The 27624-nt window shown below is 41.5% G+C and overlaps 1 protein-coding gene across 1 annotated transcript in view; it reads right to left on the bottom strand.

Moving 5' to 3' along the window:
* The window catches only part of LOC122798803 (zinc finger protein 84-like), a 318054-nt gene that overhangs the window by 262541 nt on the left and 27889 nt on the right, over positions 1-27624 (bottom strand). Inside the window, exon 2 of the mRNA XM_044067926.1 lies at positions 2967-3093. Coding sequence (XP_043923861.1) covers positions 2967-3093 — 127 coding nt within the window. The remainder of the gene's footprint in view (positions 1-2966; positions 3094-27624) is intronic.

Genomic DNA, 27624 nt, shown 5'->3' with positions numbered 1-27624 from the left:
AACTTGGCCAAAGGCTTTCGACACAATCCCTCACTCAGGCTTCCCATCTCCACTGGTGCTCCCCAAGGCTCCATCTTGGGACCCCTTTTGTTTAACATCTTCACCAATGATCTTTACACCTCATGCAAAGAATCCTCCCTTATTCAGCATGCCGACTACTCCACACTTATATCCATCTCAAATAACATTCCTAACTACACTCTCTGACCAAACAGGCCCTACTATCCACTGAACAATGGCTCTCTCACAACCTATTGATCCTAAATCCCAAAAAGACCAAACTCCTACTTTTCCTTCCCCGTTCTCTTTCTCACCATCTTCTAACAATGCAACTATCCAATCTGACACCCACACAAAATTTCTAGGGGTCATTATCGATGACGAACAAAAGTTCAACCTACACATACTTCAATGTATAAAAAAAACAAACCAGAAACTAAGTCTGTTATATCAGAACAAAAGATTCCTAACCCCTGAATCTAGACTTACCCTGGGCCAGGCACTCCTCCTCCCCTCCCTCTTATACCCCGCCTCAGTTCTTACCAATATCCAAGCATCCACTCTAAACTAACTCCAACAGACTTACCATAAAATAGCCAGATTCATTACTATCTCCACATACAACTCACACCACTGCATTTCTTTAAACTCTCTTCAATGGCTTGAACTTCCCCAGTTTCTGCTATCAGTTTCATATGCTACACTCTATTCTTTATAAACCCTCATTCTGTCCATCTCTATCTTCCTTAGTCTCAATCTACATCCCATCCCGGACCCTCCGTACTTCTAACCAACAATTACTTGATATCTACCACCCAAAAAGGTCAGTAGGCAAACTACTCTACAAACACTCCCTTGCCCATGCTTGGAACAAATTTCCCCTTGACTTGCGCTCAATCTCCCACCCCTCACACTTTAAAAGTGAACTAAAAACTTATTTTCTCAATTCCAGGACCTACCCTTGCCATGACCCCACCTAGTCTTCCTTCCCTTTATGTACCCTCAAAAGGACCATACTTAGTACCTCATTACACCTGTCTCTCCAATGTGTCTACTATGCATTTGCATAATTTTATACAAACAAAAAAAATATTCTTGACCTATTGAACTATATCAATGTAAAATTGTTACTTAGCTTCTTTTTAATGCAACTTTAATTTTATGCATGTAACCCAACATATGTGAATCTTTTTGCTATAACTGCTATTATATCAATATTGTTTAAAATTGTACTTGTTTAAAATGTACTACTGCAGCTTTTCTCCTCGGGTCTCCACTGAAAATGGGCCACAAGCCCAGTTGGACAAACCCAGTTAACAAATGTCAATAAATAAATAAATGTAAACCCTTTCGTTGTAAGATGGGTTGCCAACTGGCTCACACACTGGTCATACACTATGAAAGTAGGTCAGTGCTGGGCCCCCTACTTTGTGGTATATACTTCTCAGAAATTCAGGTTAAAACTAAGGGCTGTGGTTGACCAAGTTTGTGGATTATTGCAAAGTGGGTGCAATTACTGAATCTCCTAATGATGTTAGTATACTTCAGGAGGGTGTTATGAAGACCAAAAACTGGTATCTTAGTCACAGTCTCAAACTAAATGCAAAGAGATGCATCAACATTCCCTTCAGTAAAAACAATGTCCTTTCACACTACCAAACTAATAATACCCTATGTACCAACGAAATAGTAAGAGATCTGGGATAACAAGTAGACTCCAACCTTAACTTTGACCACCATGCGTCGACTGTAGTAAGGAAGGCTTTCGATGTAGCACACTTGATTAACAAAGGCATCGCCTCTAGAGCAAAGGAGGTTATAACCTCTCTATCTTCTTCTTCTTTCAGCTTTTCCCGTTCGGGGTCGCCACAGCGGATCACCTGTCCGCTCATGACTGGCAGTGGAGTTTTACGGTGTCGAGTTGCCAGCCTGGCACCCAACCTTCCACAGAAGGCACACACACTCTCTCACACCTAGGGCCAATTTAACCTCTTTATACTAGTCACAAATCAGTCCCATAATTGAGCATAATGCCCCTTTTGGCATGTACCTTAGAAAGCACCTGCAGCAATTGGAGAGACCTCAGAGGTCTCTAATAAGGATGATCAATGGACTCCAGCACATGCCTTACACAGACCGACTAAAGTCTCTGTCACTATACTCAGTATCGTGTAGCCTTTTTAGGGGAGACTTATGCCAGGCTTACAGAGCAATGTCTGACCCAAACCTAATGAATTTGGGTAGCTTTTTTAGGGGATACTTATGCCAGGCTTACAGAGCAATGTCTGACCCAAACCTAATGAATTTGTTACACATCCGTAAATCAAATGGACTACACCTACCCGATCCAAGGAATGAAAGATGGCCTGCGACTTGAATAGGATGTGCTGGCTGGACAAATTTGTCTCTCAGTGACTGTCACTTCTTCGGAATAGGCTGCCAGTTCATGTAAAGCAGAGCACCTCTATGACACTGTTCAAAAGGAACAGTAAATTCTTACCAGGGATAGCATCCACAACCTTCCTGGACATGGGTAGTCATTATTAAATACAGTCCTGGGTATTGACTAGAGTACCTATGGTATTACATTGGGATGACATGACTAGGCTTGACATGACCTCTGGGTCGATAGTCTCGTAACCTCCTAGGAATCAAAATCACTTTTCAGGTGAAGTATTTTGTTCTTCTTTACAACAAACAAACACACAAACAAATAAATAAATAAATAAATAAGTGAGATGCATAGCACTGTTCTTACTGATAAGTGTGCCACTCACAAAAGATGTACCTCTAACAAGAGTGCTATATTGCCTTAATAGTGTAAATTGATACGCTGCATTTAAAATCAAGATTTTAAAATAATGTTTTGTAAAGTAAACTATTTTTATTACTGTACTGTTTCTGGATTGCAAAGCAATCTGTGCAACATTTTATATTTCAATAATGTACCTCTGTGATCCCCTTACCTACAGAAATCATGTTCTCATAGTTCTGCACCATCACCTCTCTGTGTAGCTCCTTCTCCTGTTTACTTAGCATCTTCCACTCCTCTCTTGAAAATCCAACAGCAACTTCTTCAAAGCTTTTCGGCACCTGAAAGCACAAAGAATGTGCTTCATTAGTGGCACTGGTTGAGTTTTGTGAAAATGAATAGTCTGAAAAATGGGTTACCGACCCGGGTAACCTACACCCGTTCATCTCCAACACGATGTCATTTCAACGTAAGAATAAACAGCGAGGTGCACACTGGCTTTAATTTGCATAAAAAATGATATGGATTCATAACATTGCACTTACATTACTGCATTCAAATTCATACAACAGCATTCTTTGTTCTAATGACAGATATTTTAAGTTAAGAAATTATTTTAACAACCAGGTGACATAGCAAGGTATTTCTACACCAGTTAAATTATAAACAGATACAAAAATGGTTGTCAAAATTAACTTTTTAAGTCTGAATAGGCAGAAACAGTGTTCAGTGAAGCCCCAGGAAGAAAACTAGTAAAAGCATCGTTGATAGTGCGAAGAAGTTACGCAGAAATGTTTTACTCACACCTGGACAAATGTACCGTGTTGGCAGTTCCCACCAAAGCCATGCCAGTAGGGAGATTTAAAAGCACACCTGTGTGGTGTTCCTCTAGCATCAGTAAATATAATAAAAGGAACAATTCCTAAAACAATACAGCAGAACACCACCCAACTAAGAAAACTATCAAACAGCTACACAACAGGTGGAAAAGTAACAGAAGAAAAACAAAAGCATCCCGTAAGCTCAGTCTACAACCTCAAATTCTTCTTTTTAAGTAGGGGAAATAAAAAATGACACCCATTATTGGTCCAAGCTTATTTACAACAGTACCAACTACTCAGATTCAGTGGATAACTGCTAACATACTAGCAAATAAACTTAGTCCCAACTACATTCCTGAGACACCTATTCCAAACCCACCGGTACCTGATGGAATCATGCCACTAATCTTCACAAGAAAGCAAACACAAAAGGTTCTCTCCAAAATAATCAAGGCCTTGTCCATGGAGCCTGATAGCATACCAGGTCACCTAATTGATAACTCTAAACAAACTTTTCAATCTGCACCTATCAGCTGGCGTTGGCCCACAGGAGTGGTGCACAGCTGTTGTAACACCTCAGACACATGGAATTGCAGGGCCATCAGTCTTACATGTATTATATGCAAAGCCATGGACATATATCATAATTGAGTATGGCACTTAAAAATTTATTAGATTCGACCCACAACAGTTGGGCTTTATCAAATGTAGATCTAAAGAATCTTATAAACTTTTTCAAGAGGGTTACTCAGACCATTGACTGTGGACAAACTGTCCACATAGTGTACCATGACTTCACCAAGGAAGGCATTATATACCATACTACATGGAAATATAACAAACAAATGGAACAAACTCCAAATTGGCTCATATATGGTTAATTAAACAGCCAACTTGCATACAGATAAGACTCACACTGTGAAAGTTGAGGGTACATTCAGCATGTACTTCTTCCATCTCCTGGTTCTCCTATTCCAAACCCAACTGTCCCTGATAGAATCATGCCACTAATCTTCACAAGAGAGCAAATGCTGAAGGTTCTCTTCAAAATAATCATCACCTTGTCCATGGAGCCTGACAACATACCAGGTCACCTCTATGCCTGGTTCTCCTATAGCATACACTACGAAACCCTTATCCTTGGAGATGTCAACATAGACAACTCAGTACAAACCTTCATGGATTCCATCAACTGATAACATTCCCCACCTGCTTCCATAAAACCTCATCCTCCAGCTCTACTAGTGACTGGATTCTCACCAACTCCCCAAACTTCTACCATAGCTCAACTACCTTACCAGACTCCCTAAGTGATCATCTCCCCATCTCTGTTCTAAGACACTCCAATCAAACACCCAAATCCCACTACAGAGACTTGTCATAAACTTACTGACTTCAATACCACTCAATTCAACTCCATAATATTTAATATTGACTGGTCCATCCTTCAGCATCTCCCTCTTGATGACACAGCGAGCAAATTCAATAGCATTAACCTGGAGACCCTCAACTCCCTTGCGCCATCCAGGAAAATTAGAATCAAATCAAATTATACTCCCTGGCTTACTAAGGATACTAGATCCCTTATGCACAAAACAGATAATGCCTGGAAAGCCTGGGTTAAAAAAAAAAACAAAAAAAAACTATCCCTACTACAACATTATCGTGAACTATGGAATCTTGTCAAAAAACAAAGACAAAAAAAAACGACTATAACTCTACCCAACTCAATGGAAAGTCCAACCCACGTACGTTCCAGTCAACTGTATAAACAATATTCTTTCTCCTGTTTGCCCTTCCAACCCCTCCCCTTTCCCAAACAAATCTTCACTAGAGACTGCTACCCTCCTCAATAAACACTTCATTGATACAGTCTAAAACCTCACTCCCTCCAATGCTAACCCTATACATACTACCTCTCTCCCACACCCACTCAATAGTAACCCCTTCTCCTTTCAAGCTGTTCCCACTTCTTACATTAAAACACTTCTTCTGAAGCTGAAACCCTGCTCTTCCTCCACAGACAATCTCCCCTCTACCTTCCTCAAACTAGCTGCTGAATCTACAGCCTATCTTGTATCCATTCTCATCAACAAGTCAATTCAAGAAGCCGCTTTCCCTCTCATTTGGAAATCTTTTTTCACAATCCCCCTCTATAAAGGAGGAAACTCAACAAACCCATCTTACTACAGACCCATTGCCATCCTATCCCCTCTTTCCAAGATACCTGAAAAATGCATTCATTCACAGCTTCTCAACTATCTCCTTCAGCATAACCGTCTCACTCCCACTCAGCATGGCTTCCGCCCTAACAACAGTACAACTACAGTCCTCCTTTCATTTACCCATGCTATCGCTGAGGCCAGCAACAACAACCAACTCATACCTGTCTCTTCCTCAGCCTATCCAAAGCATTTGCTATAGTCTCTCATCCTATTCTACTTACAAACTGGCTAATCTCAACCTATCTGTTACCTCCCTAACCTGGTATTCTAGCTTTCTCTCTTATAGGCAGCAATCTGTTAGATGGTGGTCAGCTTTTTCTCCCTTTATTCCAGTACAATCCGGTGTTCCACAGGGTTCCATCTTAGGTCCCCTGCTGTTTAATGTATTTACTAATGAACTATACACATCCTGCCAAAAATCATTCCACATCCAAAATGCAGACGACTCAGCTCTCATCTCCATCTCCAGCAATATCTCTGAACTTCTTACCCTAACCTAAAATATCTTTCTATCCAATGAAAAGTGGCTGTCCGATAACCTACTAATCCTTAAAAAAAAAAAAACCTCCTGCTCTTTCTCCCACGTTCGCTCTCTCATCACAAATCTACATTCACTATTACATCCTCCAATAGCACTATAATAAAACCCAAACCTCAGACAAAGCTCCTTGGTGTCATCATTGGTGATGAACTTAAGTTTAACCTCCACTTACTTCAATGTATTATAAAAACTAATCCGAAACTAGGTTTACTATACCGCAACAAAAATCCTAAATTCCAATGCCAGACTCTCCCTTGCTCAAGCACTTCTCCTCCCATCCCTTCTATATGCTGCTCCTATTCTAACATTCAGTCCACTACCTTGGTCAAACTTCAACAAACCTACCACAAAATAGCTCGATTCATTATGAACTCCCCTTGCAACTCACACCACTGCCTAGCAGTAAATGTCCTCCAATGGCTTGAACTCCCCCAACAACTCTTGCTATCACAATTTCAAATATTACACTCTATTCTACATAAACCTTCCTCATGTCCTGCTCTAGCCTCCCTTGTACCCCCCTACTCCCCACCTAGGCCCCTACGTACATCTAACCAGACACTTCTAAATATCTACCATCCAAAAAAATGTGGGTAAACTTCTGCATAAGAAGCCACTTTTGAGATTTTAAGTATTTTTCTTCAGATTATTTGTTAAGATTTCTGCATTACCGCCTACTTTTTGGCATTTTCCAGCTTGCTAAACTTGATATCTGTATTAGAAACTGTATTTAGAACACATCTAGAGCCTGTTTACTGCATTTCCTATGTTGCACTGATTTTAAAATCATTTTTTTCTTAAAACTTGCATTTTACCTGTCTCTGACCTAGCACTCAAGTGTGGGGTCATTTATTGCACTGTTCTAATTTGTTGTTACGTGTGTATCTCTGCTATCTTGAAACAAAACACAAAAAAACAAAAAAATCTTGCTTTTTTCCCCACTTTCTGAAATTTAAAAAAAGTTCAGTTACAGATTTGCTGTTCTGAACTGTTTGTAAGTTTCTTGGAGGCCATTGCTTGCTTGGGCTAAAGGGAAGTCTCTGTGTTCATCAGTGGCAGAGGTAAACACTGAACAGCCTGCCTACCCCTATGGGAGTGGTTACTGCCTAGAAACTGTAGTTTTATTGGCCATCTTGAGTCAATTCCAAACTCCTTGATCCCCCTCTCAAAACCCTCATTTTTGCGCATAGCTCAGCGCCACTTAATCAGGTTTAAACTATTCCCAGCTCCACAAAGTCTGCTCTTCACTTTTTCCCTTAGAACTGTTCCAACTCTCGAATTAAGCACTCTATTTTCCTTCTAAAACCCAGCAGTAGCTAGGATAAGTGTCTTATAAATAAGCACTAATAAACCAAAGCACTACACCCTCTTATACTCCCTTTAAGTACTTGGCTCCCTATTGGTCCTTTTTGATCAAGTCAAAAAGTAATTCCTTATACTATTCTGGCATGTTCAAAAGTCAGTTTCAGGTTTACTCTCCAGTCCAGCTGGTGAATATGGGAATCTTGAGGCAATGTTACAACTGCCTTATGTACACAGACCACCCTCTCCTCTTCCCAACAAGCTCAAATATATGTGAGAGATGCAACTATATAGCCAAACTGGAGGCTGAGCACTCTCAACATAGTACTGGCACGGTCAGTCTGGAGGAGAAGGTAATCACACACACCACAAATCCAGTCTCACATAGACCTATCGCAACAGCAAACCAAACACATAAACACACAAAAACATACTCGGAGGCTCTAAATAAAAATCTGCCCAAGCAACAGAGACCTCCAAAGCAGACATCTAAGCAACTGCTACCCCACAACAATACCCATGTATCACATAGTTCACAAAGTCAGTGTGCCACACAGTCACAGCCATTAAGGCTAAACAACACACCTAATACACTTGTAATGGGTGACTCTATTGTCAGACACGCTGACGTCCCTCTCACCAGGCTGAACAAGGAGAAGGTCACTGTAAGCTGCCTGTCGGGTGCTAGGATCCTCCACATAACACAAGCACTCAGGTCACTCCAAAGCAAGTACAAATAGGACTCCGTCATTGTCCATGCTGGTGTGAATGACCTGAGATGTACCTCCCTGGATTACATGAAAAGAGACATAGAGGAGCTCTCTGATCATGTGGCCCAGGCCGGTATGACCCTGACCTTGAGTAGCATCTTACCCTCACCAAGAATGATATCACAATATAAAGACAAAGTGATCAATTTCAACAATTGGCTAAAGTATTGGTGTCACTCAAAGGGGATCCAGTGTCTGTCAGCCTGGGATGACATGCTTGACAAGCCACGTTGCGTCTCTAGGGACAGCTTGCACCTGTCACCCCTGGGTTTTCGAATACTGGCCAAGGCTCTTGCCACCCCCATAGTGCCTTTTTTAGGCAAGGCTCAAAAGACAAACCCACCTCCTTAGACAACACAAGGAAAAAGAAACTTAAGGGTAATGCTGCTCAACGCCAGAAGTCTAAACCTCAAGATGCACGCACTCGAGGCTATCCTCAGTATGGAGAATATTGATATCTGTGCAGTTACAGAAACCTGGTTCAAGGCTCCCGAGACCACCCCAGCACTACCAGGCTATACCTCATACCATGCTTTTCGGCCCCAAAACTCGGACCAAACCACAAGAGGAGGGGGAGTATCCATATTCATCAAAGATAACCATACCTCCAGGCTAGTGGCACTGCATGAAGCATCTGAGACCATCCATGTGCAACTTACAGTGGGCAAAACTGCCTTCCAGTTTGTAGCCTGCTACAGACCACCTTCCCAAACTCAGGAACCCCACTCGGCTTTCCTGAAGACACTGGAGAATATGAAGGTCTCTCCAAACACCATTATATTGGGTGACTTTAACTACCCAAACATAAATTGGGAGCACTACTCAAGCCCCAACACCCTAGCCCAACGGTTCCTAGAATTTATAAACTCAAATGCTATGGAACAATTGGTCACCACTCCCACAAGAGGGGAAAACATATTGGACCTGATCATCACCAACATGGGGACTCTATGTTTCATACCAGAGGTATACCCCTCATTGGTAAGATCTGACCATAAATTAATCACTATGGACATCCATATCCCATCCCCACCCCCAGCAAAGGAAACCACGGTCAAAAACTTCTCAAAAGCAAACTTCCCACTTCTCAAAACCGAGGTGGAATCCTTCAAAGCCCCAGGGCCATTGGAAAATATGGCCCAAACTGCAGAATCATTTACAATCGCATTCTATGGATACCTACAGGAATGCATAGATCGTGCTATCCCAAATAAAACCAAGACGCACTCCTCCAAAGGCAGGAGACCTGTCTGGAGGACCCCAGCCATAAATAAGCTGTACAACAGAAGGAGGAAGCTACTACATGATAGAGCAAAATCCCTGAAAGGGAAGGCAACTCTGATCAGTACTAGCAAGAAACTACGATCCCTCATAAAATCATCTAAGACTAGCTTCAAAAGAAAAATTACACAAGACGCTAAAGATAATCACAAGGCTTTCTTTAGTTATATCAGAAATTTGGGTGGAAACTCCCAGATATGCTCTGAGTTAGTGCAAAATGACAAAAAATACACTGAACCCACAGACATTGCCAACATCCTGGCAGACAGTTTCAGTGCAAACCCTCCCCCCCCAAATGAGCAAATGACTATCCCAACAGAGTGTAGCCTCCCTGACATCACAGATGCACAGGTGAGAGCTGCCCTCTCCAAAGCAAAAAACACAGCATCAATGGGACCGGACGGTGTCCCAGGCTGCGTTTTACATGAGCTCCAAGAAGAACTGAACCCTCACTTAAAATCACTGTTCAGTCTTAGCCTTACAACAGGATATGTACCCAAAGAATGGCATACAGCAACAGTGGTCCCACTCCATAAAGGTCGTGCCACAACGGACCCTGGAAACTATCGCCCTATAAGCCTAACTAGCCTGGTCTGCAAAGCTATGGAGCGTATCATCATGGAACTCATAAACAAAGACATTGGGAACCTCCAAACACTGGATCCTACCCAATTCGACTTTGTTAAGGGCAGATCTTGCCTCTTGAACCTGGTCAATTTCTTTGAAACAGTCACCAAGGCCATAGACGAAGGGAAGGTAGTCCACACAGCCTACCTTGACCTTGCAAAAGCCTTCGACACAATACCCCACTCGGGCATCATAAATAAGCTCACCAGCTTAAATATCAACCCCTATGTCACAAGATGGGTTGCAAACTGGCTTAGGGATAGAACCCACTTGGTCAGAATTGCAGATGCCATGTCAGACTCTAAACCAGTTACAAATGGCGTCCCACAAAGCTCAGTCCTGGGACCTCTCTTGTTCGGTATATATTTCTCTGAGGTACATGCTAACACAGGAGGACTATGGCTGACAAAGTTTGCAGATGACTGTAAACTGGGGGCCATAATCGACTTGCCGGCTGACACAAGCATCCTCCAAAAAGGTCTCACAGAGACAGATAACTGGTGCCAAAGCCATGGCCTAAAGCTAAATGCCAAAAAGTGCATAGTCATCTCCTTTGGGAAAAACAAAGTGCCCACAAATTACCACATAGGTGGTAATCCATTAAGTATGGAAGAAGTAATTAGGGATTTGGGGACCCAAGTAGACTGCATTCTCTCCTTTGACAATCACATTGCCAAAGTGGTTAGAAAGACATTCTATGTAGCCCACCTTATCACGAAGGGGTTCACATCTAGATCAAGACAGGTCATTGTGCCCCTCTACTCATCACTCATCAGGCCCATAATTGAATACAATGCCCCATTTGGGATGTACCTTACCTGACACCTGCTACAACTAGAAAGACCCCAAAAGTACCTCACCAAGAGGATCAAGGGACTCAAACAGATACCCTACGTAGTTAGGCTAAAGAAACTCCAGCTCTACTCAGTTGCTTACCGCCTACTCAGAGGGGATCTGTGCCTGACGTATAAAGCCATGTCCAACCCAGAATTAATGGGCATGCTCCACCTCAAGAAATCCAAATCCATCAGAACTACACGCTCCGGTGACTTAAACCTCAACACAGAAATAAATAGAACACGCTGGAGGGACAGATTCATATCATAGAGGCTCCCCTCACTCTGGAACAAAATCTCAATCCATGTCAGACAGAGCCCCTCAATGACCCTCTTCAAGAAGAATCTTGACGTTTGGATGGGAGATCGTAAATTTACCCCTCGGATCTCTTCTGCGACCTACTATACAGAGGCACAGTAAACTAATCTAAGAAGGGTGGCGAAAGCCAAACACACTCTGGCTAGGCTTGTAAATGCCCTAGGGCAGATAGCCTAGTATCAACCTATGAACCTATGAATAAACACTCTGTTGCCCAAGCTTAGACAAACTCCCTGTACACATTCGCTCCATCACCCATCCTCTACACTTTTAAAAAAACTTAAACTGCATTTTCTCAGAAGTTCGTAAATAAAAAGGAAAGTCCTGAGGCTTTTTTGTGTACTCAGTTTCATACGACCTCCATAGGAGTGACCTATATCTTGCTTTTAAGGCGATAAGGGATCCAGTAGTCCAACAACCTCAACAAATCACTAGGACCACAACTCTAAATCTTATCCAAAAAATAAATAAGACTAGGAAGAGGGATAGACTGGCCACCCAGCATCTACCCCTTACCCATACTGAACTCCTTCTCCAAATTAAGCAGTTTAACACATTGCCAGCCTTTAAAAACGGGCTGGAATCTGGGTGGGTGTCTGCAAATTAACCTCTGGTATGAGTGGCCTGGCCATCCATGAAAAGACAGGCAAGGCCTAAGGGTGGCTATTGGCAAGGCAGAAACAGACTTGAAGCTCTGCTGTATTGCAGCTCCTATGATTTTATGAAATTCAAATTAAAAGTAGCATGCAAGAAGGGAAAAAGACGACTGTACCTAGAGAAGCAATTCAGTTTCCAGGTTACTGATAATTAAGGGATAACTATACTAAAATACATTTTGCGAAGACAGGGATGTGGTACATATGAAGACAAAGTTAAACACATCAATGAACTTGATCAAAAAGGAAACCATACTTAAAATGTCAGCAGTCAGGAAATCTTGAAAAGGTTTTCTTGTGTAGTCGAACACAAATAGCAGCAACCAAAGAATTCAGCAGTAAAATCCACTTTAATAGTAAAACTAGACCACCGGATTGAGCGCTTTCATCCCCTGACCATGGATTTCATCAGAATCAACACTTGTTTCATTTGACCCTATTTAAACACACATAAAGTGACGTCACAAATTAATTAATTAATAATAAATAACAAGTAAAAACACTTCTAACAATAAACTCATATAAATCATAAAACAGAAAGGTTTATCTTATTAATTTAATCAGCATATCTACGACTATGTCAGTCATTGAATTTAATTTAATGAAATGTGGCTTTGTATACCAGAGACAGAACTGGGAAGTGGGATTAGAAGACAATCAGAGACAACAGTATCCCCAAAGAGAGTGGAAAAACAAAAATTACAAAAGGTTTTAACCCAAAGTTCACATACTAACAATCTGGAAGAGATACAGCAGGAAGGCATTTTGTTTTCTTACAAAGGTTATCATGTGTACAACTTTGCGGATATTAAAAAACAATACAAACATAAGAAAAAAACATTTTATACTGTTCATGAAGGGTCTAAAATTTGTCCCTAGAAGACCGTTCGACAATACGGACACTATTTTAGAAGTCAACATGTTCTTAAGGAAGTTTTGATGTCTGAAAGTGACATTAGAACAAGTAGGAAGGAATTTAGTCATAAAAGTACCTTCAATCCACCACTAGATCCAACACTTCATGTGTTGGAAAAAGCAGTTATGGAGGAAGTTTATGCTTTGAAAGCAAATGAACACAAGACATATAGGTTAGACAATTTGGGACATAAAGAAAAGGAAATTTTGGATCAGATAGTTAAAGATGATGCAATTAGAATTATGCATCCCGACAAGAGAGGTGGTATGGTCATTTTCGACAAAATGCAATATTTACAGGAAATGTTTTTGAATTGTTGAATGATACCACTACTTATGCCCCTGCATCTCTTAATGAAGTGAACACTGGGTATAGTCGTATAGACCACTTTTTAGAGGAATATGTATTGGATGAGAGAATTGTACACAGCACTTACAGTTTTTTAAAAGTTAAGGATCCAACTGTGGCAACTATTTATGGGATCCCAAAAACCCACAAGGGTATAGAAAACCTTAGTTTTAGACCAATTGTTTCAGGGAGAGGTTCAAAAACATACCCTTGTGGTATTGTTATTGACAAATGGTTAAAGCAAGTTGTGAACAATGCTCAACATTTACTGAAGGATTCTAGGGATTTCCTAGGTAGAATTTCTAGTAATCTACGGGATGACAAGATTATATTTTTGACCACAGATGTTGTCAACTTGTTCACCTCTATTCCCAGGGAGGAAGGCATGGAGATGTTCAAAAACAGTATTAGGAGAAATACAATTGTTGACAATGATAAGATAGAACTAATCCTTGACTTTATGGGAATTGTCCTCAATTATACTTTTATTACGTTCGAGGGTGAACACTTTAAACAAAGAAGAGGAGCTGCCATGGGTGTGTCATGCGCCCCTATATATGCTAATTTAGTTTTGCTGGAATGGGAGAGCAATAAGGTATTTAAGAGTGAGTTTTATAAAGATATAAAACTCTACGTACGTTTTTTGGACGACATCTTTGTGCTTTGGTCCGGTACAGCTACTAGGGTCAAAGAATTTGTTGATGATTTAAATCAAACATCTAGTTTCCTGAGATTTACCCACACCAGTAAAGTATCAATTACTAGGATACATGCCACTTTTAGCAACTCCTACCTCGAATATACTAGTAACCATCCACAACATCAAAAGAAAAGTATCATCAAAGGACAACTCATCCATGTAGCCGGAATGACTTCCCAGGAAGAAGATGTAAAAGGAGAACTAAACAAGGTAGCCAATATGATTTTACAAAGGGGTTACCCAAATAATTTAGTTAAGGAAAACCTGGAATACATTCTTAAAGAGTTGGGAAAGAGATATAAACCCCTCCTAGGGATTCCTTTTACATCTCACAATACAGTTACAGTAGGAGAGAATGCAGAAAATGATAGTTAGGAAAGAGTTATTGTTGTTAACTATTGGACATGGGAAAATGAAGTTATTAATATAGTAGAAAAGAATTGGGCCATTTTGAAAAGTAATCCATCCTTGTGGTCCATTGCAGGAACTAAGCCTTATTTGTTTTTAAAATGGGTATGAACTTTAAAAAGTTGTTTGAGGGAAAGTCTAGAGGTTATGGTAACCTCAAACAAGGTACCACAAGGTGTGGAATATGTTCCCAATGTAGAGACATTTGTGATAAGGTTAATATAACACTTTAAAATCCAAAGTTTGGTTTGGCAAAGAAATTGCCAGATAAAAGGGGTTGTGTATTTGGCAATGTGTAAATCCTGCCTCGAGTTCTACGTTGGAAAGACCGAGAGACGCTTGAGGGACAGGATTTATGCACACATTTATCAAATATCTACACACAACACCACTAATGCACTTTTTAAACTTTCAGAAGGATGCACCAATTTTAATGGTTTGACATTTGCTATTTTAGAAAAAGTATTGCCCAACCCTAGAGGAGGTGACTATAGAAGTTATATAGAAGCAAGAGAGGCAAAATATCAGATCAGGTTACAAGCCTGTCACAGCCCAGGCTTAAATGAAACAATTTCCCTTAAACCCATCTTGGTTCACAAAGCCACATTTCATTAAATTAAATCCAGTCACTGACATATTAATTTAATTAGCATATCTATGACTAAGATAAAAACCTTTCCGTTTTATGATTTTATATGAGTTTATTGTAAGAAGTGTTTTTACTTGTTATTTATTATTAATTAATTAATTTGTGACGGCATTTTATGTGTGCTTAAATAGGGTCAAATGAAACAAGTGTTGATGCTGATGAAATCCACGGTCAGGGGATGAATGCTCTCAATTCGGTGGTTTTCCAGTTTTACTATTAAAGTGAATTTTATTGCTAAATTCTTTGGTTGCTGCTATTTGTGTTCGACTACACAAGAAAATATTTTCGAGATTTCCTGACTGCTGACAGTATGTGTTTTGTACTAGTGGTTTTGGTCAACACTGGTCGCTCCATTTTGTACATTTACATAGTTAAAATATGAATGTAAGGTAGGGGAGAAGGCAGGAGTGAGCAAATGTATCAGCTGTGGGTGTTACTAACACTCTTACTATGGGTGTTACTACTACCACTCCCGCTGTGCGTCAGCAGCGGGCGTTACTACTACCACTCCCGCTGTGTGTCAGCAGCGGGCGTTACCACTACCACTCCCGCTGTGCGCCAGCAGCGGGCGTTACCACTACCACTCAGGCTGTGCGCCAGCAGTGGGCGTTACCACTACCACTCGCGCTGTGTGCCAGCAGCGGGCGTTACCACTACCACTCGCGCTGTGCGCCAGCAGCGGGCGTTACCACTACCACTCGCGCTGTGCGCCAGCAGCGGGCGTTACCAACACTCACGCTGTGCACCAGCAGCGGGCGTTACCAACACTCGCGCTGCGCGCCAGCAGCGGGCATTACCAACACTCGCGCTGCGCGCCAGCAGCCGGCGTTACCAACACTCACGCTGTGCACCAGCAGCCGGCGTTACCAACACTTGCGCCACGCCAGCAGCGGGCGTTACCAACACTCCCGCTGTGTTGTCAGCAGTGGGCATTACCAACACTCTGTTTTGTCAGCAGCGGGCACTACCAAAACTCTGCTGTGTTGTCAGCAGCAGGCATTACCAAAACTCTGCTGTGTTGTCAGCAGTGGGCATTACAAACACTCTGCTGTTTTGTCAGCAGCGGGCATTACCAAATATCTGACAAGTTCTGATACACTTGATAAGTGTAAGCAGGGCCTTGGGAGGTGAAACACTTACAAGCAGGGAGCGACAAGATGAACTATTTACTGGCTATGTCCACTGGAGACATGGGTGCCAAAACAAGGATGAATTTCCTGTTCCCCATCCAATTGTCCAAGTTCTACTGGTATTGGGTTTGGGAGGAACTCTGACTCACATAGATGGGGGAGCAAAAACATGTAATTGCTGTAATACTCCCATTCTCCCACTTAAAAGCCAGGCAGAGATACATACAGGTTCGTGTAGGACGTAAGACAACAGTAAATCAGGTTATCAACCCTTCATATCCTGATGTGCCAAATCCAACAACTTTACTGTCGCTCTCCTATTTAGGACACAATAGAAGAGTCTTCATGGGTTCTTTTCAAGCAGCTTTACTTTATACAAACACATCACTATAGAAGTTAACTGACTTTAACTTAAGTAACTTTTGTAATAACTAACAACTGCGATCATGCATGCTCTCTCTCTGGCTGTTCTTTCAAAATGGCACTAGAGATTTCACGTGTCTCGAATTTATACAATACTAAATAAACATACAATAAAGTCCACATTGCTGCATGTTTCACACTGGGCTAAGATGCACGTCCACGTCATGTGAAATAAAACTGGGAAGTAGATTTAGCAACTGGAACTTTCTCTGCAAAATGTTTGACCTGTGGAATGTCTAGAACATTTTCTGGAATGGAATCAGAATTTTGAACACATTTTGGTATGGAAACATTGTCTGATTGATTCACTCTTAGATTTGAAATCTGCATCACAGAAACAATGTTGTGATGGTGATGATGATTCTGGCACAGGAAGATGTCGATGGTTCCTCCTATACTCCACACCCTCGGAGTCAACCACGTAGGATCTTGAAATGGCACATATGCCTGTAATCTGTCCAAGTCAATCAAAACCTTTTGTTGTCTGGATTCTTACCATCTCTTCTTCCCTCAATGGACAAAGTAATCTGCTTGATCTGTCATAACTACATTTCTGGATATTACATTTCTTAAATAATTGAGCCTTGATGGTTTAATTGTTCTTATGTTTAGGCTTCAATAAACTGGAACTAATGGTTAGAGTACTTCTAGTTTGCCTGGAAAGTGGTCTTTGAGCAGGTGAGCCAAGGATATTGTCAAGGTGTATGTTTCTGAGATTAAGCAAATTCAAGAATACATTAGTATTGTCACAGTTTGACTTTTCAAGTAATTGCTTTGCACTCTGCACTGAATGTTCAGCTAGACCATTTGACTGTGGATATTCTGGATTACTAGTAACATGTACAAAGTCCCATTCTTTTGTAAATTTCTGAAACAACTGACTAGTAAATTGAGTACCATTGTCAGAAATAACTTTGCGTGGACTACCATGTAGTGAGAAATGATGTTTCAACTTAACTTAGTAATAACAGCACTGGATGTTAGATTAGGTAGCAGATCAGTCTGAAACCAATTCAAATAGGACTCTTCCAAAACCAAGTAGTGTTGATTGTTCCATTCAAAGATATCAGTTACTACTGTAGACCAATGCAGTTCAGGAACTGGACTTAGCTGAAGTGGTTCTCTTTGCAAATGAGGTCTAGTATTATTCAATACTAAACAAGAAGGAAGTACTCTATCAATGTATTTTGGTAATAAAGGCCAAAATACTAGTTATCTAGCTCTTCTCTTAGGGGATGCGGAACACGGGTGACCACAATGCAAAATCTGGATATATTCTTGTTCTAAGGAAGCAGGAACAACAATTTTAGGACCTTTGAAAATAATACCGTCTTTTGCACTTCAGGTGGCACACTAGATTGCTTTGACGGCCATCCAACATTAATATAGTGATTGAACTTTTGCAAAATTAGATCAGTCTTTGTGTGATCTCTTAACTCATAAAGCCTAGCGGTCAAAAAATGACACACTGCCATCACATCAAAGTCAAAATTCTCTGCGCCAAGCTGTTCCATCTTATTTCTGAGTGATCTGAATAAGGTATCAGCCAGACAGAGCAATTTGCCTTTGAAGTTGTACTTTTGGAATTTCAGCATTATTCTTTGTAATCTCACTGGAGTGGAATTCATAGGCTTCTTCAGAATAGTAACTAGAGGTTGATGATCAGTTTCAATCTGAATAGCTGGACCAAAATATAATCATGAAACCTGGAACATGCAAATACTATTGCCAAAAGTTCTTTCTCAGTTTTAGCATATTGCATCTCAGTTTGGGTAAGTGTTCTAGATGCATAGGGTATTGGTCTACCCTCATAAGGTATAACTTCACCAAGACCAAATTTTGAAACATCACAAGAAAGAGGGACTGGTTTGTTCACATCATAGTATTGCAATGTAGGCGGGGTGGCAATTCTCTGGTTAAAGTCTTCAAATGCCTTCTGGTGCTGTTCCAACCATGATCATGCAACATTTTTGCACATTAGCTTTCTTAAAGGTGTTGTCAACTCACTGAAGTCTGGTATAAAAGCTTGCCTAAATAGCTGACCATGCCTAGAAAACACTGTAGAGCTTATACATTACCTAGTGCTGACATCTCAAGAACAGCTGCTTGCTTGGTCAGCTCTGGTCTCAAGCCTGTACTCAAACAAATGACCCATGTATGCAACTTCTGGAAGTCTGAATCTGCACTTCAGAGGACTGAGCTTCAAGTTTACTTCATGTGCTCTGTCTAGAACTTTCCTGAGGTTTCTGTCATGCTCTGCTTTACCACTGCCTCCAACCAATAAATCATCTACTATTATGGCACAAGGATAACCTGAAAACATTTGCTCCATTGCACTCTGAAAGACTTCACTTGCAGAATTTATTCCAAATGGCATCCTTGGAAATCTGTAGCTGCCAAACAAGAGTACCAAATGTAGTTAGAAATGAGGATTTGTGGTCAAGCATCACTTGCCAAAATAAATTCTTTGTATCCAAGACAGAAAAAACAGTGGCATTCGGTATTAGAGTTGCAACTTCTTCGAATGTGCGCATTGGATGATACAGTTTCTTTAATGCTTTGTTCAGATCTCTTGGGTCAATGCATACTGTGATTTCATCTGAGCCTTTTTGTGAGCAGCTACCATGGACAGCACCCATTCAGTTGGTTCTGTGACTGGACAAATCACACCCTGCTGTACCACTTTATCCAGCTGAGCCTTCATTTATCCTGCATAGTTATCAGAACTCTTCTTGTTGTTCTGACTACTGGAGTGACCTCTGGGTTTAACTTCATGGAATACACATCTGGAACTTTGTCCAAATTGTCATCGAAAACATCAGCATACTCTGAGAAAATGACTTCATAAAAATTATAAATCGGATATGCACTTACATGATGAGCTTCTTTAGGAAAAGAAAGCAGATTCATTCTCAAACTATCTTTGAGACCCAGTAAACATTGCACTGGTCTTCAGACTACATAGAATAAATAACAAGTTGTAACAGTTCTCGGCCAAATAACATGAAGGCATCACTGAGCCTTTGGTGTGAATTTCTTCACCTCCATAAGCAACAAGTCTCGCACTACTGGCCACATTGAGCTGTTCATTAGTTCTGACTTTAGCAAATGCATCTGCTGATATAAGATGACACTTTGAACCAGTGTCTACTTTGAGCTCTGTGGATTTTCCCTTAATCCGGAATGTACAAAATACTTTGCTCCTTGTTAATAAATTCACTGCATCAACACTTTCACCACGCACTGATACACCATCTACATAGAAAGCTGACTGCTTCGGCTATACTTGCTGTTTTGTGCAACTTTTCTTTACAACTGTGCGAGGCTTACTTGATTTGCAAAATTTTGGTAATGGTTCCATTTTTTTTTACACTTGTGACATTGTGGGCCCAATGCCAAGCACTTCTCTCTTTTAGATTCATGACTTGCACCACAATTACGACAGTTAACAATAAGGTTACACTTAGGTTTTGCTGATTCATGGTTGTACTGCACTGAGCCTGAGCATGCTCCTTTCTTAGAACTTGCTAGAAAGCTATGGGCCGTCCTTGCAAACCATGTAGCTGTCACATGCTTGGGCCTGCTTTTGTTTGCCACGTGCTGCATACTATCTACATCTGCTCCAGACCCAACTGAAACCATTATCTTGTCACTCGCAAGCACAGTTGTGTGTTTTTCTGTCACTTCATGGATTTGACAAATCCCTATGGGTTTACTCAATGTTAAATCACTGTCACAAAGTAACAGCTTTCTCACAGCAGCACTATTAACACCACATACAAGCCTGTCCTTTATCAGCTCATCTTTTAAGTCAACAAACAGACACGCTTTAGCTCTGTTTCTCAGGTCATTTATATAAGCTGCAAAAGTTCCCCCTAGTTTCTGATCTCTTGTGTAAAACAAATGCCTCTCTAATGTAATATTCTTCTGGGGTTACACATTTCTCTGAACCTGCACTTCAAACACTCGGGGGTCTTCTCTTGATTCAGCCATGTACAACAATATGATGGTTTTCACCTTCTCCTTCATATACTTCTGGTGTATACACAAATTAATGTTTTCTTTCTATGGCCTCTGACCCAGCTAGGTTTATCAAAATGAATGCCCTGGTGCATGCATCTCTATCTGCATAAGCTGCTTGTATGAGAATATCTTACTCTTGCTCAAATATTCTCCAATTTTCTGCAATATTCTTATCAAATACAAGTGGTGGGGGCTTTTGAAATCGGTCATATTAACACATAACAGTGAAGGGTTTTGCAAATAAGCACAAACATACACACATGCACATATGCCAGAAACTTATGCCAGTATTCGTAACTTTGTCCAATGCCTTTGTTCTTCTGAATTTATACCTGCTGGGCTTTTTGAAATTATGTTAATGGACAAACTCGTAGTGCCTTTGAATAACTGGACTTTGCGAAATAAACTTCTTGGGCACTTTAACACTCTTGTAATATCATTTTGCAATGCTAAAGTCATTTATCAACATTTTAAAAAGCATTTCAAATAACTGCACAATCCAAATGAACTGGACACGTCTTGCTCAAACTAAATAACATTTCGAAGTAATTGCACTTTGTGAATAACTACACAGCACACTGAAATGTCTTCAAAATGGCAACACCTTGCTAGGCAACTCCTTACAGTACAAGAAACACTCTGTAGTGGCAACACTCTGTGAAGACACACCCAGCACAAGAAACGTTTCAAAATGGCTGTACTTTGTATTTCACAAAATTGGTGGTGCTGCGGTAGCACTGTCGCCTCACAATAAGACGTTGTCCTGTTCGATTCTCAGCTAGAGCGTATTCTGTGTGGAGACATGCGTGAATGGGCGTATCTTCGTTGAAGGTTGTGCGTCAGGGCTGGCAACTCCGCACGTAAAAATCCACTGCCAATCATTAGCAGACCGGAGTTCCACTGTGGTGACCCCTAATCGGGAAAAGCCGAAAGACACAACTTGCACTTTGCACACAATAAACTCTTTGAAATACATGCACAGTAATAAATAAGCACACTCTATAAGCACTTTTACACACTTTGAAATACTTCAAATAACTTATGTCCTTGATACAATATGAACTTCTAGTTATGCCAAAACACATGCATTCTCCTTGCTTTATTTTTTTGCTTAATGTGCCCACCAGCCCTTATTATATTTGTTTTGCTCGTTTAAGCCCTTTCCATGTCTAATGCATTCTTGCGCTCATTTATTCTAAACATGCCCATTTTGCCTTAAACATGCTCATTTTGCTTTACTGTTAATTGTTTCCTTAAATACCTTTAAACATTTCCTTTAGTTAAACTTTTGATGCCTCCGCTTGCTTAATTCTGTGATTTGTGTGCTTGTAATTCCCTTTTTGTCGTTTCTATCGAACAGTTTGTGCTATTTCTCGTTGCCTTTTATTCTTTTCTGGCTTTTTTTACTCTCTTTTCTCACAGTTTTACCGTCACTGTTGTCTCTGCACTTCATGGCTCTGAATATTATTCTCTGCAATCCCGTTTCTGACACCATGTCACTCTCCTATTTAGGACACAGTACAACAGTCTTTGTGGATTCTGTTCAAGCAGCTTTATTTTATACAAACACATCACTACAGAAGTTAATTGATTAACGTTTATACAAACTAACAACTGCAATCATGCATGCTCCCCCTCTGGCTGCTTTCAAAATGGCACTACGGATTGCACGTCAGGAATTTATACATGCATGTACAGCCTCGAGATGCTTCTTAAAGATACAGCGCACATCACTTGCACTCTGATCTACATATACTAAGTTACATACCACCACGAACTACTTACTTTTCTGTAGTAGATTTATGTTCAGCTTTCTTTTCTATCCCTGTTCAACCAGATAGTCAGTATTTATTTACCTTTACATATAAAGGAATTTAATATATGTGGCTATGACTGCCACAAGGGTTTGTTGACAGTCCCTCAATGTTTTCACAAATTTGAAAGCAGGACCTTGAAGAAATGCAGCTTCCATGTAAATCAGTATCAGTGGAATATGTACATGGCTTACTTACAGCTTCAGTTACACTAACACATTGTCAGCTGGATACCATACATTTACTGACTGAATTAGTAAAAAAGGCACACAAAGTATAAAGGGAAAAACTTCAGTCAAGGTCACCTACAGTAAAGTACTTAGAACAATAACAGTAAAGTACTTAGAACAATAAATATCACGGAGAGAGAGGCATCTCCTGCCTTAACACATTGAAACTATCATTAAGGTACCTGGCCCTGTTACTTAGAAGTGGCCACAAGCTTTTCTAGGTTTGCTGGACACTGTGGGAAATGAATGCCAACTTATGTAGAAATTGCTAGACCTTTGACTGGCATGCTCAAACAAGACATGTGACAGCCACTGCCTATCACGTGACAGACATTGCCGAGGTAAGAAAAGGAAGAAAATAGTTTTACTTTGTTAAAACAAGCCTGTGCTACAGCCCCAACCTTAGGACTTCCAGATTATAAAAAGCATTTTACTTTGTTAAATCAAGCCTGTGCTACAGCCCCAGCCTTAGGACTTCCAGATTATAAGAAGTGTTTTCCTTTGTTAAAATAAGCCTGTGCTACAGCCCCAACCTTAGGACTTCCAGATTATAAAAAGCATTTTCCTTTGTTAAAACAAGCCTGTGCTACAGCCCCAACCTTAGGACTTCCAGATTATAAGAAGTGTTTTCCTTCGTTAAATCAAGCATGTGCTACAGCCCCAGCCTTAGGACTTCCAGATTATAAGAAGTGTTTTCCTTTGTTAAAATAAGCCTTTGCTACAGCCCCAACCTTAGGACTTCCAGATTATAAGAAGTGTTTTACTTTGTTAAAATAAGCCTTTGCTACAGCCCCAACCTTAGGACTTCCATAGGTTCATAGGTTCATACTAGGCTATCTGCCCAAGGGCATTTATAAGCCTAGCCCATAGTTATGTGACTTTCGCCACCCCTTTAGTTTGAAGAAAACTATGCCTATTATTTTGCTGTGCCTCTGTCAAGCAGTGACACTGAAGAAATCCCTGGGGTATATCTGCGATCTCCCATCCATTGGTCAAGATTCCTCTTGAACAAGGCCAGCGAGGTGCTCTGCCTCACATGTACCTGGATTTTGTTCCACAGCATAGGGAGTCTTTGGGTGATGAATCTGTCCCTCCAGCACGTTCTATTAATAACCGTGTCAAGGTTTAAGTCTCCAGCCCTTGTGGTTCTGAGGGATCTAGATTTTTTGAGGTGAAGCATATTCATCAAATCTGGGTTTGACATGGCCTTATATGTCAGGCACAGGTCACCTCTGAGCAAGCGGTATGCGACTGAATAGAGCTGGAGTTCTTTCAGTCGGGCAGCATAAGACAAATTTTTGAGACCCTTTATCCTTTTGGTGAGGAACTTTTGGGGCCTCTCCAGCTGCTGCAGGTGTCGGGTCAGATACATTCCGAATGGGGCATTGTACTCAATCATAGGTCCAATGAGTGATGAGTACAGGGGGATGATGACATCCGTTGATCTAGATGTGAATCCCTTCATGATCGGGTGGGCAATGTAGAAGGTTTTCCTAACTACTTTGGCAACATGAGTATCAAACGAAAGGTTACTGTCAACCTGGGTCCCCAGATCCCTGATGACTTCTTCTGTGCTCAGTGGATTGCCACCTATATGGTAGCTGGGGGTAACCTTGTTTTTCCCGAAGGGTATGACTATGGATTTCTTGGCGTTTAACTTTAGGCCATGGCTCTGGCACCAGTTATCCATTTCTGTGAGGCCCTTCTGAAGGATATCTGTGTCAGATGTGTTTTCGACTATGGCGCCCAGTTTGCAGTCATCTGCAAACTTTGTCAGCCATAACCCTCCTGTGTTTGCTTGTACTTCAGAAAAGTAGATGCCGAACAAGAGTGGTCCCAGGACTGAGCCCTGTGGGACACCACTTGTGACGGGCTTTGAGTCTGACATGGCGCCAGCAACTCTGACCCTGTGGGTTCTGTCACTTAGCCAGTTTGCAACCCATCTTGTGATGTATGGGTTAACATTCAAGCTGATGAGTTTTTCGATGATACCCGAGTGGGGTATTGTGTCGAAGGCCTTTGCCAGGTCGAGGTAGGCTGTATGGACTGCCTTACCCTCATCAATGGCCTTGGTGACTGTTTCGAAAAAGTCAACCAAGTTTAAAAGGCATGATCTGCCTTTGACAAAGCCAAACTGGGTTGGATCCAAAGTCTGCAAGTTCCCTATGTCTTTATTTATGAGTTCCATTATGATCCTCTCCATGGCTTTGCAGATAAGGCTTGTCAAGCTAATGGGATGGTAATTTCCAGGGTCAGTGGAGGCACCGCCCTTGTGAAGTGGGACCACAGTCGCCGTGCGCCACTCCCTGGGTACGTATCCTGAGGTGAGGCTAAGATTAAACAGCTGTCTTAACTGCGGGTTTAATTCCTCATTGAGTTCGTGGAGCACACAGCTGGGGACACCATCCGGTCCCATGGATGCTGTGTTTTTTGCCTTGAAGAGAGCAGTTCTCACCTGGGCGTTGGAGATGTTTGGGGGGCTACAATCCTCTGGTATAGATATCTCTCCTTTTGGGGGAGTTTGCACTGAACCTGTCAGCCAGTATGTTGGCAATGTGTGTAGGTTCAGTAATCTTCACATCATTTTGAACTAATTCTGAGCATATCTGGGAGTTTCCTCCTAGGTTTCTAACATAGCTAAAGAAGGCCTTATGATTGTCTTGAGTCCTTGGCGATTTTTCTCTCAAAATTTGCCTTGGATGATTTTATGAGAGCTCTTAATTTTTTACTTATAATGATCAAAGGTGTCTTACCTTTCAAGGATTTTGCTCTATCTTGTAGTAGCTTCCTCCTTTTGTTGTAGAGCTTGTTTATGGCTGGGGTCCACCAGACTGGACGCTTGCCTTTGGTACAAAGAGTCTTAGTTTTGTTTGGGATTGCCTGATCCATGCAGTCCTGTAGGTGCTGGTAGAAGGCATTTGTAAGTGATTCAGCGGTTTGAGTAATGTTTACCACTGGCTCAGGGGCCTTAATGGAGACCACATTAGTTTTAGAAGTGTGAAGTCGGCTTTTGAGAAGTTTTTCACTGTGGTCTTTTTATTTCAGGTGGGGCGGGATGAGGACCTCCAGCGAAATTAGTTTATGATCTGATCTCACCAGTGAGGGGTATACTTCCGGTGTTGAACATTGTGATCCCATGTTCGTGATGATGAGATCAAGTATGTTTTCTCCTCTTGTGGGGATGGTGACTAGTTGTTCCATGGCATTTGAGTTTATGAACTCCAGGAACCTTTGGGCTAGAGTGTTTGGGCTTGAGTAGTGTTCCCAGTCTATATTAGGGTAGTTGAAATCACCTAGTATGATGGTGTTTGGATATACATTTATCCCCTCCAGTGTTTTCAGGAAGGCCATGTGAGGTTCCTGAGTTTGAGAGGGTGGCCTGCAACATGCTACAAATTGCAGAGCAGTCTTGCCTATGGTTAATTGCACCTGGATGGTCTCCGATGCATCGTGCGTTGCCACCAACCTTGAGGTGTGTGTGTGTCCTTTATGAATATGGACACCCCCCCCCTACTTTCTTGGTGTTGTCCGGATTTTGGGGCGGGCATGATATGAGGTGAAACCTGATAGTGCTGGGGTGCTCTCAGGAGCCTTGAACCAGGTTTCTGTCACAGCACAGACATCGACGTTCTCCATACTGAGAAGGGCCTCGAGTGCGTGCATCTTGAGATTGAGACTTCTGGCATTGAGCAGCATTACCCTTAGTTTTTCCTTTTTGTGTTTTAGGGTGGTAGGTTTAGAATTTGAGCCTTGCCTAAAAGGCACTATGGGGTGGCAAGAGCCTTTGCCAATATCCGGAAGCCCAGGGTGACAGGTGCAAGCCGTCCCTCTTGAGCAGCGTGGCTTGTCCAGCATGTCATCCCAGGCAGACAGACATTGGATCCCCTTTGAATGACACCAGAATTTAAGCCAATTATTAAAGCTGATCATCTTATCACTGTATTGTGGCATCATTCTAGGTGAAGGTAGGATACTGCTCAAGGTCAGGGTCATACCTGCATGGGCTACATAATCAGAGAGCTCCTCAATGTCTCTTTTCATGTAGTCCAAGGAGGTACGTCTCAGATCGTTGACACCAGCGTGGACAATGACTGAGTCGTACTTGTACCTGCTGTTGAGAGACCTGAGTGCTTGCGTTATGTGGCGGATTCTAGCGCCCAACAGGCAGCTTACTGTGACCTTCTCCTTACTCAGTCTGGTGAGCGGGACGTCAGTGTGCCTGACTATGGAGTCACCAATGTGAGTGTGTCTGGCATTGTGTTTGGCCTTAAGGGCTGTGACTGTTTGACACTCTGACTGTGTGGTCTATGTGTTGCATGTGTTGGGTCCTGAGGTGGTAGTTTGGGTGTCTGCTTTGGTGGCCTCTGCTGTTTTGGTAGATTTTTGATCAGAGCCTCCGAGTATGTCTTTGTGTGATTATGTGTATGATTTGAAGTTGTGATGGTACTATGTGTGACTGGGTATGTAGTGTGTGTGGTTACCTTCTCCTCCTGTCTGGTCTTGCCAGTCCTATGTTGAGAGAGCTCAGCCTCCAGTTTGGCCGTATAGTTGCATCTCTCGCAGATTATAAGAAGTGTTTTACTTTGTTAAAACAAGCCTGTGCTACAGCCCCAACCTTAGGACTTCCAGATTATAAGAAGTGTTTTACTTTGTTAAAACAAGCCTGTGCTATAGCCCCAACCTTAGGACTTCCAGATTATAAGAAGTGTTTTACTTTGTTAAATCAAGCCTGTGCTACAGCCCCAGCTTTAGGACTTCCAGATTATAAGAAGTGTTTTCCTTTGTTAAATCAAGCCTGTGCTACAGCCCCAGCCTTAGGACTTCCAGATTATAAGAAGTGTTTTCCTTTGTTA

This window comes from Protopterus annectens, chromosome 3.part1 (genome assembly GCF_019279795.1).
Source record: "Protopterus annectens isolate FY-2018-M chromosome 3.part1, PAN1.0, whole genome shotgun sequence".
Lineage (NCBI taxonomy): Eukaryota > Metazoa > Chordata > Ceratodontiformes > Protopteridae > Protopterus > Protopterus annectens.
The sequence above is the reverse complement of the archived record's forward strand: the minus strand, read 5'-3'. Positions and strand labels throughout refer to the sequence as shown.